Source organism: Anopheles ziemanni, chromosome 2 (assembly GCF_943734765.1).
Source record: "Anopheles ziemanni chromosome 2, idAnoZiCoDA_A2_x.2, whole genome shotgun sequence".
NCBI lineage: Eukaryota > Metazoa > Arthropoda > Insecta > Diptera > Culicidae > Anopheles > Anopheles ziemanni.
The window spans coordinates 65,701,588-65,715,569 of NC_080705.1; the positions used below are offsets into that span (position 1 = coordinate 65,701,588).

The window sequence follows — 13,982 nt, forward strand, 5'->3', positions numbered from 1 at the left end:
CACGCGTTCATTTTTCGGTCATTCGGGGATGGTCAGTCGATATTTTCCTGCTTTTAAGGTCGGGAAATCCTGAGCACACACTGTTGAGGCGAGCAACTACAGACGCCAAGTATCGTACATGTACATGTATACGTCCCCTACGACGACGACGACCGGTTCCAGCGCTCTGGTGTCCAGCACGGGAATCCTGCGGCAGGTTCGAACGCGGAGGCGGATATGCAACGCAATCAATTCTCTGCCCAAACGCCTAGCTACACCCAACGGACCGGAACGTCTCTTCGGGTTTCCGCTGGTTCGGGGGAACCGTGCGTCCGACGAAACCTTTCGGTAAACCCTATCCACACAACCGGACGGCCACACCAGCGCCGTATCACGTACCGTCGTTTTGTGGTTTCCTTTTCGAGCGACTTCTTCCTGTACCTTGCCTACTGCTTGAAACCACAAAAAAGATATTTAAAAAAAAGAACGCATACACACACGCACACGCAGGTCGGTACTTTGGACAACCTTTTCTCGGTGGCTTCGATCTCGGCAGATTTCAAAACGTTTTCAGTTGCCAGACTTGCGGGGGGAGCCACACTGTCTTTCGACACACCATTTTTACACGCAGTTGCAGTTTTCAGTCAAGGCGGAACTCCTCCCGAACGCAGGGATTCCGGACTGTGAAAGCTAATACGCACACCGCACCGACACGAGCAACGACGGATCTGTGTGAAAAGTGTCCACCCTGAGCCCAAGCACAGGCTACCATGGGGTGGCTCGCACAGAACCAATTTCTCTCCATCTCGCTTTGGCCGCTCTCTGTCAGGCACGGTTTCTCGCTTCCTCCCACCGGGCGAACGCTGGAACACGGCACGGAAGTGTCCGGCGCGCATGCTCCGGATCTATGTTGCCGGAGCGAATTTGCTGCTGCTGCTCATACATTTTATGTTGGGAAAGCTCGTAATCGCCAGCAGTTTTGCGGTGTGCATAAGGATGTATTCGTGAGCATTATTGCAATCGGTAGAGCATTCAAATGGGGGTTAAAAAGAAATAAACTGCCATTTACCACGAAATACCCGAATGTGAAGAATCACGATCAAGTGATGCTGGTCATTGAAAAAGACACTATCAGCAGAGGAAGTAGAGTCAGTATGACTGATTTTAAAGATTTGGTACCTTTGCCTTCCCCTACGGAACCACCCGAGTGGTAATCAAGTATTTAGCATTTGTTTGCCTTTGGACATCAAGATCGTGTTTTTAGAAATGGCTTTTTTACGACGACCAATTTGAACATTGACCATATTGGTTTTATTATACCCCTTGATGAAACGACTCTTTGCCTTATCTTATCAAAATAAATGTTGATGACCCACCCAATTGAGCCGCTATGTTTTTTTTTCTCATAAATCGTGTAATTCGCGTATTGATCGCCGCAAGATTATCATTCTATGTTACTCTTTTTTTTGTTTTATTCGGCAAATAATTTAATAAATTATATTTAATTGTGCAACGACTAGCCATAGAAAAGTAAATAAAGGACAAAACATTATTTTACTTAAAGCACTATGACTGAAACTACCCACCCATCGGCATCGTTGCCGAACATCGTGAACATTTATACAAACAAAAACATTGTTGTTATACAAACCATTAGCTTACTTTTATACTCACACTTTAGCTTGCCAGTGATTTTTGTTCAGTTAGTAACGATCAGTTTCAATGAGTGAGCTTTCAACAACGTGACGATTGGTTAGGTAGAAGATGGGTAACGACGTGTCTAGGTTCAAAAACAAGCGGTTTTCCAAGCGGTACCCAATGGTTCGTAAAAGTTTATTTTCAAATATACAAAATATATATGTGTATGTATAAATGTGTTTATCATATGTTAGGCATTAAATATGTGTAGGTGTACGGAGATTGGGGACATTATATAATGTATAAAGTGGTAGTTAGCAAATATGTTTAAAAACCGGGTATATATATTCGAATAGGATTCAAAATGTATCATTTTTGTTTGTTTGTTTTGTCTTGACTATCATCTTCGTTCAGCGTTCAAATTTAGAATACTGTATATTGCTTGCTCTGCTATCACGATACGATCCTACGAAAGCATTTCGGGTTTCGGTTGCGGTCGGCGTCAAAATCGCCAAAATCACGTGCCATTTGAAATCTGTCAGCATTGCGTGGTACGGTACTGGATACCTGCGAAACGACGTTGGGGTTGGTTGGGAAAACGAGACGAAGAAAAAGAAAAAGAAACACGAGCGGTCAGTGACGGAAAAGCTGCTCGATTGGAAGGCGAAAAAGACTAAGAAAAATATCGATACAACATTATTTAAAAAAAAGGCATTATCATGCACTCAATACTAGAACTAGTGAGAAAATAATCCACAGAACGAAGGAGGACAGGTTTTAAGTAGATAGATTGTCATTTGTATCCTGAATATGAATAGTACCAGTATTTTTTCCAAAGAGTCACTGCCTTGCAGCTCGACATACCAATTTGGGATTTGGTATCATGCACAAAATAAGGGCATTTGTTTAATATTAAAAATAAAATAAAAAGAAAGTTAATGGAACAGAAACTTTTACGATCGAACGATTGATATTTAGGAAAATTGTGTTAGACAAAAAAAATGAAGTGAATAAATAGTGATGGAAAGGAATCTACAAACCACATACAGCATTAGTGTGCAAGATGAACATCAATAGGTCAATAGGAACGAGAAAGAGTCTAAACAACTAAAATCTACCGGAACCATGGGGATGATCGTGGTGTAAGCTTACTTCTGTGTGTAAAAGTTCTCTGTGACTGTAATAAAGCGTTTCAAAGTGAACCAACTCCGTATGTTAGTAGGCCTGGAAATGTAACAAAAAAAAGTCCCATTACCAAATACTGGCGCAGTAGCTACGAAAGCGCGTTTACGTCAGCCAATCAATAGGTTCGATTGAGAACTACCAAGTGAGTATGTGTGGCAAGGGATCGTTTGCCAATCTATCCATATCAATATTTACTTACCATCGGGGGCCCCTCGTATGTTTACATAGTCCGCTTCCTCAAACCCGTGTTCCATGGAATTCTCCGGTCCGCTCGCCCGAGAAAACGTTACCCGCCGCAGGGTAGAGGGGGCCGTATGGAGCGACGGGGTGCTTCCAGCGACCCCTTTGGCTACTCCATTGCTAACGCTCATCTGGCTCATTTTTTTGTTCACAAAAGCGTAAATGTTCTCAATGTTACGATCGTGTTGGTTGCGGCGTGCTAAAGGAGGCTGGTTTGAACCCATCGTTCCGGCTGCTCTCGTGTAGTTCGTTGTTCCCGTGGGTGTGCGGGGATTGCTCAAACTTTGTACACGTTGTACCCGTGGCCGCTCGATGGGTAACGTCGAGCCATTACCAACCATGCGCACGCTGGGAGTTGTGCCCTGGTAGAGCGGCTCCGTTTGATTCGAACGAATGCTCGATTTACTGTTCCGGATCGATCGGCGGCAGAAATCGTAGACCCGGTGAAGGATTTGTTCGCGATCGAATGTTTCCGAGGCTCGGCGGATTGGCGTTGATTGGGTAGAGAGTGGCGACGAGACGTAAAGTGGACGAAGGCGTCCGTAGGTACCATTTCCTATCGCAACGCCACCCTCCTGCATGCTACTGAACGAACGACGGTCCTGAGAGTGCCATCCGTTGTTAGGATGATGTCCGATTTTACCGTAGAGCATCTCACGTCTCAAATTATCTGGCGTCTGTTCGTAGATGTGATACCCGGAGTCTACGACCGACCGATTCCTCCCCATTGGTATCGGTGAAATCGCTATTTCACGGAGCGGTTCTGCGTAAAGCGGAGCAACTGTCTGCAAAGAAGTAGCGCCTCCGTGGAACCGGTTGTCCATTCGTTGGTTCCCTGCGTTAGACATATTGTTAGGCACGGGTTGCCAGCTACCTGGTCTAGGCGGCAACGCTACAGCAATTACTCTGCCGTCAGCTATCGCTACCGAGGATCCGCCGTTCGCGAGGTTTACCTGAACGCCAGCATTTTTAACCGGACGTCTCGCCGACTCGATTCTAGACATTGACTGGTTCGCGAAACCCGTGCGAAGCTTCGGTCGATCGAAATCATTCACTGAAACGGGCCGCCTGATGCTAGCGGCATCAACCTGATCGAACTGTTTAAAATTAACCTTTGGTTTGGCGTCCACCGAGACGGATCGTTTGACGAGAGAGCCGTTGTAGTTGGTCCCGGTGTGACCATTTCGTAAAGGAAGTTGAGTCCGTGCATGCATTGGTGTGGAAGACCGGGGTAAGAACGACGAGTAGGCCGGATCGTTTGGTGTTTTTGGCGTGAAGAGGCTTTGCTGGAGGAACTTTGTTAGCACCGAGAGCTTGGTTTGCTGTCGGGGTGGTGTTACGGGCACTGGGCTGGAGACACTGGACAGCGTGCGACCTTTGTCGATTGATTTTACATCCGGCCGTTTGGAACCGTCGATTGACTTCTGCTGTTTGGCCGGCACCAACGACAGCCCTTTGCTTTGCAGATATTTCATAAAGTCGGCACTCTTAACCGTGTTGGAAAATGATTTCTTAACATCCTCGGCAAACGTTGACTTCTTTCCTTCGGGTTGGCCCTTGGCGGGTGTTGAAGCTACGGTGGATGTTTCCGAACGAGAAATGGTTTCTTCCCCCGTTGCCGCTCCCTCAATTCCATCCGCATCTTCCGTCTTCTCTGCTATCGTGTCAATGTCATCCTGCGAGCCGAATTCGACCTGCCGAAACCGGCTGTCAAACTTGAGCGCATTCAGCACCACCTCGTTCGAATCGTACAGCGACTCCTCGGCATCGGCCGAACCGGTGCGCACCTTTACCTCCGCATATTCCCGACGCGCCCTTGGCATCGGTTTAGGGTTCCACGTGTGCGCTTGTTGCGGTGAGCGTTTGCTTCGATTGTTGTTGTTTCTATCGCTTTGCTGATAAACGGCCCTCGGTGCTGGAATGGGTGGTCGCACCTGTGGATGTGGTAAATGTGGAGGTGGTGTGGTGCACTCAATAACCACCACATCACGTACTTCACGCCCCTGCGCCTTTATAGCGTTCAATTTTTGTATCACACTTTTATCGTAGTTGAGCCGCTTATCAGGATTTTTAATGTAGGTTTTCACATACTTCGATTGTCGCAGTATTTCTTCCTTCGTAATGAACTCGTTGTCGTTGTCTACATCGTCGTTGCCATCGTTACCATCTCGCGCGATACCAATCTCGTGCGCGTTCGAATCAAATTTCTTATCTTGTATTTTGTCCCGCTTTTTGAGCACAAAGCAACCTTGATCGTCGTCTTTGAACGGATTCTTTTTGTCCAATATTTCATCCCCTTCAATAAACTTGCGCAACGTCATATCCTCCGCTTCGCTGTGCTCCGTGGTGCTAAATTGGACGCACTTGCGTTTTCCTTTCGGCGTTTCATGGCCATCTGCTTTAGGTACACTTGTATGCACCACATTTTCGTCCTTCGCCTGTTCACTTACGTCAGTGGTTTGTACTTTCGCTTTCCCCACAATACTTTTATCATTTCCGTCGTCACCTTTACCGTGGGAATGCTCAAACGCGTGCGAACCGTGCTCGGTCGATGTGGTCACATCTTCTGCGCAATTAGGTGATGGAGCAGCACTGGCAAGACGAGCGTCATCGTCGGACATTTTCGTCTATGCGCCCACTTTCGGGGAAATTCTAATAGTTGGAGTAAAGGTCTTCAGATTAGATAACTGTTTTGCGAGAAAATCGATAAATCTGAATCACGTCGGCAAAGGCTTGGGGGGACTTACTCTTTCTTTGCGTAACAGGCTTGCTGTGTTGTGTCTGTCGCAAGCTATGATTATAAATTAACGGCTCATCGTATATGCAGGGTAGGTTGTTTTTTACAAAAACATACACAAACACACTCAACACACGGCACTACCTTATGCTATCACTCGAGCGCGATGCATCTTATCAGCAGCAGCAAAAGTTTGCTAAAGTCGCTTGAAAAATAAATAAACCATTTCCGATTACTCCTCGTACCCTTCCACGCACCGCACGCAATTGCTTCTCTACAGCTAGTGGTGGGCATCGAATACGATTCATTAGTCCGATCCGTTCCATTCAAGAAATAACGGTTCGGGAATTACTGTTGATCTGCGGTCGGAATCGAGCAGTTTTACAACATATTTAGAGAACCTTATTTTCTGTAGAGCTAGAACTATTTTGTTGGTCCTCCTTTTTTCGAAACTCATCCTTTTATCTATAAATTCCTTGTATTATTTTCGATAATAAACTTAACGAAAAGCTAAGTTATTACAATCATTGCTAAGTTATTATTATCGCAACTAGTTATTAAATAATGTGCAAATTCAAGCAGTTTACTACACTTTTGATGGGAGAAAAAGGACAGGAGATACGATGAAAAGGACAAGCGTCGGATGCTACGGACCAGCGGGTTCGAAAAGTTTGATACAACTCTACCTTCTACAGCTGCTGTAACAACGGTACAAATGCACCGCTGCAACAAGGTTAGATGTGTTGCAAATGCATCACGAACGCACCTGAGGAAATTACGAAGGAATTGGGTAATTGCAATTAGGGGCACACTGAAACGGACGTTGAATCAACCCGAGTTATGATTTAATTGGCATTGCCTTCGATGACTCCAATTAGATAGCTACTATAAAAGGAGATTAATTTGTTGAGGCGAGCGGAAATTTCTTTGCCCGTTGATAAATGAAGAAACACGTTTTTTCTGCTTTGCTACTGATGATATTAGTTCGGTTAAAAGTTATAATAAGGTTAACTTACAACACCAAACCCTTTCCTTTAAGACTTCGCTACTATAATGTTAGTTTTATGTGAGATAATTCCTCACTAGATATGGGAGCTGGCCATAGTTTATGATAATGGTCCAAAATATGCCTACGACATCATTACATAGAAGTGTTGTGGCTTAAAACTCATGCTCAGTCATGTTTAGGAAAAAATGGAAATATATAGTTTAAAACAATGGCTATTAATTGATCATATTGTCTCACATAATACTTGACACAGTTCCGTTTCAGTTTTCTTTTTTGGTTTTGTAAATAAAGTGTCGTTCTGGTTTAAAGATAATCTAGACTCATCGAACCGCTCGAGACACCTCTCCTATAATACCTGTTCCCCAATATTGTTCAGATGTTGTGAGTTTGCTGTATAATTGCATTGCCCTTATCTAAAAACTTTTTGTCTGTCAACAGACCCCCAGAGTTTGTCCCATTCGAGATGTAGATGAACTAACATGTTTTAAGGAAAAGCTATAAAAAAAAGTTTTATATCGAATGCAAAGTGTTAAATGGAATGTAGCAAAAATTTGCTTGGTGAATGTTGACTAGACTTAGGTGAATGTTCCTTTCTGATTCACTCAATCACACTCTATACTATCGACTGGAATCATAACATTCTGCAAAAAACTGGCCCTTAATAAGCTAAATTGAAATGGAAGAAGTTGGAAGTGGAACTATTCGCCTGCTAGGAACGAATCTGAAAACTTGTAGTGATAAAAACGAAAATTCGTACCGAAACAACGTTTGCTTTGTTTATCGCTATGCTAGAAAACAACAATTGATAACTATGCCTTCGCAAAGAACTGTTACTGCATGTGCATGCTACGCAACTAGAGAGATTGGAGTACTAAATACCCATGTTGGTGGGAAACTGTTTATACGAGAAATTACACTAATACCGATAACACAACTTTTAGACAGCTCTACAAATTGGATTAATCTGCTGAAAAAATTGGCTACGCTAACAATATGGCTACGACACGGTAGGTTCCATTCGAATCCTCGAAATGCCTTCGGGTCTTGGGTGCCAGAACATGCCAAAACGCTAATCTTTAAAAACGTCACCAGGAGTTAGCTGGTCGACTTGAAAAAGGGATTGCACCTATTTCATCTACTATCGTTGTTTGTTCCATTTTCTGTGTAAATCCATTACCGTGTTTTCATACTGCATCCACGTTTGGCGCGAAAGGTTACCATTTTAAATCGGTATATCACTATGTGGTCCCGATGAGAGTGCCATTTTCGAGAGCGTTGACAGCGAGCGCTGTGAAAAGCTCGAACAGTCGGAAGAGGTTTCGTTGAACAACTTGCGGAAGCTAAAAAGAGTGTGAGGAAGTGAACAGTTGGTCCTGCCGGTTTCTTTTTCCAACACCCGGTTAATACTTACAACTTTCTTATACCACTTTCATTACTCTTTTTCCACGGAGCATCGTCCGGTTCGTAAGGCAAAGGGCCTTGTACAGGCAATTCGCTGATATCTATGGGTTTATCAAGGTTCGGTTCCTTCTGGCACACGTCCGTGTTACTACCACCGGTCTTTCCTACCACTCCGATCGCCTGACACGTCATCAGTTCTTGCTCGAGATCACTCACACGAGCTTTCAGTTCGTTGCGATCGGTCAGCACCTCCTTCAGCTCCACCGTCGAGAAACGGGGACGTTCGTCCTCGTTCACACGGTTGGCTAAGTCTTCGTTTTCCTTCTCGGCCAGGCCAAGTTGATTCCGCAGCGCCTTGATCTCATGATGTTGGTCCTGTATTTGGGCCAGAAAGTCGGCCCGTTCTTCGCAGAGCGTAACAATCTGACTGTGCGATAGCTTCTGTCGCCTGCGACTTTCGCTTATCACCTTCTTCAAACGGTCGTTCTGGCTCGACAAACTCTCGATTTCGGCCATCTTTTCACACAGCTCAATCTCTTTCCGTTTCAGCTTTTCCTCCAGCTGCGAGAGCTGAATTTTGTGCTCGGATTTCTTGTACGCCGGAGACTCCGGGTCCAACGTATTCGAACCATTGTTTGAGTCACCGTTCGTGTCGTTTTCTCTTGCCCGTTCCTCCAATTGGCTGCTGTTTTCACTCGCCGTCTGTGCAATTCCACGTTGCAGTTTACGGTTTTCCTCCTGCAACTTATCGATTACTTTGAACAGCTCCTTCGCCTCGTTACGCCACTGGTCCTCGATGGCTTCCAGCTCCTGTACGTGAAAAAAGTAAGTTTCGCTCCATCCGTCCATGGTCTATCACCAACTCACCTTTTCATATCGCGACCGGGAGGCTGCTTTCTGCTCCTTTTCCGCTTCCAGCTGGGCAATCTTTTCCTGCAGCTCCTGCACGGTGACATTTTCGCTTTCATTCTGGCAGGTCAGCGTTTCCATCAACTCCAACGCATTGACCACTTTCGTAATCAAGCCCGAGACGGCATTTGCTCCATTAGTGTCGATTATTGTCTCAAACTCTTTCCCGATTTCCAATGCTAGGTCGTAAACGTCGACCACCGTAAACTTTTCCGCGACATTCATTTTGTAATCACGTCCACTGTACGATGCACAAATAGTTAATTTCAGCTCGAAACAAGGGAAGGGACGAGTCACTATTTTGCAGGCGCAGGACCAAGGTTATTTGAAAAGCAATATTTGATCTTGAAGGCTGGATAAGGCCTTGTTACGCTGACGTTTGTCGCGATAGTTAGGTTGGAAAAGTGAGAATAGATGCGGCATTGAAAATAAGTGAAAGGTTTTATCAATTTTCAAAATACAGTTTTGAACGTTTGTGTAGTGTTTTAAGTTTTAAAACATAGAATTTTAGAAAAAAAAACCCTAATATTGCTATGTGTGTAAGTTTTATTTATTCTATAGTCTTATGCTTGCATTGAGGGCACTATTGCAATGAATATAACGCATTTATTTGCAAAGAAGCTATATATGCTGGTTATATAGAAAGAAATCAAACCTTGGGTGCGGAGATGTATGCTATGAGCTAACCTGTTGAGACATAAACAAATAGATACCTTGATTTTTTGCGATGACGTCATTACAGAAAAACTGTCAGAAATGTTGCAATTTAAAATGACTCCCACAGATAAAACAACGGAAAAACGTGTCCAAAATGCTTTCGTGGAGTATTTGTGGGAAAAAAGGGTAAAACCTTTGGTTGACTGTTGTTTACTGCCTTGTAATATGCTTGCTTCAGGTTATTAAAGATGCAGAAAAATCAAATCAATTATAATTGCACTCGAACGAATAAGAAACGCTAAAGAATTTTAGTTTATGGAAAAAACAAAGATTAACAAATTCCTAATCGTTATTCTTATTTTTTCATACTTACGAGTATTAAGAAGTAACGAATAGCAACGTTCATCGAAAGAACTAGTTCTCGTGTATATAAGTAAGCAAAGAACTGGAATAAAGTGAGTTGCAGTTTAACCACCGATCGAGCAAGTCGTGTTTATATTCTTCCACACAAGTGTAGTTTTTCCGAACAGGTTATGGGCCCAGCTCCAACCATGGAGAAGGCGAAATACAACATACCGCTTTTCAACGGAGACACCAATTTCCAGAATTGGTGTTTCCGCGTGCAAACGGTTTTGGACGCGGAAGGTGTGTGGAGTATAGTGTCGGCCGAAGACATAAAAATCGAAGAACCAGCATTCGCGAAGGCAGACAAAAAGGCACGAAGCCTTATTGTAAATTTCCTTGCCGACGAATGCCTGGAAATCGTTAGGGAAGCGACCACGGCCAAAGAAATGTGGTGCAACCTAAGCAAGGTATACGCTCGAAAATCGGTAGCGAACCAAACGATTCTAAGGAAGCAACTCGCGCGCTTACATATGGCCGAGGGAACATCGATAATGACGCATTTGCGTGATTTCGATGAGCTGGTTCGTAAATTAAAGACAGCTGGGGCGAACCTTACGGATGGAGATTTGGTCTCGCAGCTGTTCTTAAGCCTGCCAGATAGCTACGACCCGTTGGTGACTGCTCTGGAAAACATGCCAGAAGCAGAACTAACGATCGAGCTAGTAAAACAAAGGCTCCTCGCGGAAGACCAAAAACGTAATATACGTGGTGAGAAAAGTGAGCGCGAAACGTCGGCAGCCTTTATCGGGCAAAAACATAAAGAAGTGAAAAAGTTTACAGAAAAGTGCTATAACTGTGGAAAAGTTGGACACTACAAACGGAACTGCCGAAGTAAACCACAAAAGTGGAAGAACAATTCGTCACGCACGTGTTTTATGGTTGATTGTGCAGAAAAGGAACGAGATGCATCAATGTGGTATGTTGATTCAGGTTCAACAGAGCATATCACGAATGAGAAGAGTCTGTTTAATAAATTGCAAAGACTTCCTGAACAAGTTACAATCGCTGCTGTGAAGGAAGGGGATCTCATTACGGCCACACATGGTGGTGATATAGATGTTTTTTCGGTTCCAAATATGGGTCCACCGGTTTTTATAACCATAAAAGATGTCATATACATGGAACATGCGCGCGTGAATTTATTATCAGTGATAAAGATGGTGGAAACCGGGTTGCAAGTGATTTTTCAAAATAATAAAGTGAAAATACTTCGCGGTAAGAATGTCATCGCAGAAGGAAAGAAAAACGGAAAACTGTACAGTGTCAAATTTTATAGAGACAGTTCAAAAATTTTTTTTGGTGGTCGCATAGAAAAGGACCAGGAACTGTGGCATAGGCGTTATGGCCACATAAGTTCGAAGAATTTACAAACACTTCAAAAGAACAATTTGGTGCTAGGTTTACCAGTTTTAAATTCCGTGAAAAACAATTGCGATACCCAAGTATGTGAAGCATGTGTTCTCGGAAAACAAACAAAAGAACCGTTTGCGAAACGGCGAAGTGAACAATCCAGCAGACCGCTTGAAATAATACACTCCGATGTATGTGGCCCCATGCAGGAAGCAGGGATGAACGGCGAACGATTTTTTGTCACTTTTATAGACGATTGGAGTCGTTTTACAATGGTATTTCTGATCAAAACTAAAAACGAAGTGTTCGATAAGTTTCGTGAATATGAAGCCATGGTCTCTAAAAGGTGTGGCATTGGTATCTCCAGGTTGAGATGTGATAATGGTGGAGAATATAAAAACCATCGGTTTATGGATTACTGTAAAAGTAAGGGAATACAAATGGATTTTACCGTTCCCTATTCCCCGCAGCAAAACGGTACAAGTGAGCGAATGAACAGAACCCTAGTGGAAAAAGCGCGTACAATGCTTGAAGACAGTGGTGTTCATAAAGGACTATGGGGTGCCGCTATACAAACGGCAGCATACTTAATAAATCGTAGTCCCACGGAAGCTATCTGTAAAAGTACACCCTACGAAATGTGGAACAAAAGAAAACCAAATGTGTCCAATCTTAGAGTGTTCGGTTCGAACGTGTTTGTTCACATTCCAAAACAATTTCGTAACAAGTTCGACGGAAAAGCGTGGCGCGGAATAATGATCGGGTACACAACAAACGGCTATCGAATTTGGAACCCCGCGAGAAGGGAAGAAGTTGCTGCTCGTGACGTTATTTTCCTGGAAGACAAAGTGCGGATAGGTTCGAGTCCAGTGAAAGAAGACAGTTCAGAGGATATATCAAACAACAATCACCAGAATGTCGAACAATTCAGTGAAAAGGAAAATACGGAAAGTGATTATGATAGCGCTTTGGACGAGACGGTGAACGTTCCTGAAATGGCAGATGCAAACGAAAGCCAAATTTGCAGTAATGAAAAGGTGTCAGAACTTCCATTAGTTGATGCCGTCGAGAATTCGGACAATGTTTCCAGAGAAGTCAACAGGCCGGTTCGCAGCACACAAGGTAAGCTGCCACGGTGGATGTCCGAGTATGTATTGGAAGCAGTCAACACGTCGGAAGGTGATCCCTCAACTGTACACGAAGCCATGGGTTCCGCGAATGCCGTTGCATGGAAGAAGGCAATGGATGACGAATTAAAATCACACAACGATTTGGGAACATGGGAGTTGACGGAATTGCCGGTCGGTAAAACAGCCATTGGATGTAAATGGGTGTTCAAAAGAAAACTGGATGAAACAGGTAAGACCATACGGTACAAAGCTAGGTTGGTCGCACAGGGCTATTCGCAGAAACCCGGGATAGATTTTCATGAAGTATACGCTCCTGTAACCAAGTATACTACCATTAGAACAATATTAACAATAGCAGGAAGAGATAAGCTAATCCTGAGGAATATGGACGTTAAAACAGCTTACTTAAACGGAGAGATAGATGAAGAAATTTATATGTTACAGCCACCAAATTATGAACTAAATGGTCAGGAGGAGAAAGTCTGCAAAATAAAACGTAGTATATATGGGCTGAAACAGTCAGCCAGATGCTGGAATTTAAAACTTACAAAAGTATTGGAAGGTTTAGGTTTTAAGAAAAGCATGGCAGACGAAGGACTTTTCGTGACAAAGAAAAAGAAAACAACAATGTTCTTAATTGTATATGTTGACGATATACTTATTGCTCACGATAATGAAGACGAAATCAAACAAATTTATGAGGAACTTCGTAGACATTTTTCGATAACGTGGTTAGGAGAAACAAAATATTTCCTAGGTTTGGAAATTCAAAAAGATGATTCGGGAATTTACAACCTCAGTGTAAAGAGGCACATTGACGATATTATTACAAAAGTTGGGCTTGGTCAAGCGAAACCAGCATTGTCTCCAATGGATACTGGTTACATAAAGGATGACTCTGAAAGTAAATTTTTTAAGGATATTACTGAATACAAAAGCGTAATAGGGAGTTTAATGTACATTGCCCTCTGTGCCAGACCAGACATAGCAGCCAGCGTTGCCATACTAGGACGAAAAATGAGCAACCCAACTATGAAAGATTACGTTGCCGCGAAGCGAATAGTAAGGTATTTGATTAAAAGTAGACATTTGCAACTGAAATTAGGAGGTAATCCCCAAAAGGATGTGCAAGCCTATACCGATTCAGATTGGGCTGAAGATAGGACCACTAGAAAATCGACTACTGGATACGTGATTTTTGTCGCAGGAGGAGCTGTTTCTTGGGCGAGCCATAAACAGACTTCAGTAAGCCTCTCATCAATGGAAGCTGAGTACATAGCCTTGGGCGAGACATGCCAAGAATTAGTGTGGTTCAGAAAACTCTTATCTGACTTAGGAGAAA

General features: G+C 43.4%; 2 protein-coding genes across 3 annotated transcripts; both read right to left on the reverse strand.

Moving 5' to 3' along the window:
- Nucleotides 1-1,737: 1,737 nt before the first annotated feature.
- Nucleotides 1,738-6,005, reverse strand: LOC131287887 (uncharacterized). Of its 2 annotated transcripts, XM_058316982.1 has the most exons (4): nt 5,790-6,005; nt 3,002-5,694; nt 2,770-2,841; nt 1,738-2,184 (listed from the first exon to the last, which is right to left on the reverse strand). In XM_058316982.1, the coding sequence occupies exons 2-3, from the start codon at nt 5,661-5,663 to the stop codon at nt 2,810-2,812; spliced, it is 2,694 nt and encodes an 897-aa protein (XP_058172965.1). In that variant the 5' UTR covers nt 5,664-5,694; nt 5,790-6,005; the 3' UTR covers nt 1,738-2,184; nt 2,770-2,809. The 2 variants fall into 2 exon arrangements, with proteins under 2 accessions (XP_058172965.1, XP_058172973.1); XM_058316990.1 differs by lacking the exon at nt 2,770-2,841.
- A 742-nt stretch (nt 6,006-6,747) lies between these two features.
- On the reverse strand, nt 6,748-9,396 carry LOC131282718 (RILP-like protein homolog). Its single transcript, XM_058312250.1, has 3 exons — nt 9,057-9,396; nt 8,200-8,999; nt 6,748-8,128 (listed from the first exon to the last, which is right to left on the reverse strand). Exons 1-3 carry the CDS (start codon nt 9,321-9,323, stop codon nt 8,011-8,013), a joined length of 1,185 nt encoding a protein of 394 aa, XP_058168233.1. The 5' UTR covers nt 9,324-9,396; the 3' UTR covers nt 6,748-8,010.
- Between the last annotated feature and the right edge of the window lie 4,586 nt (nt 9,397-13,982).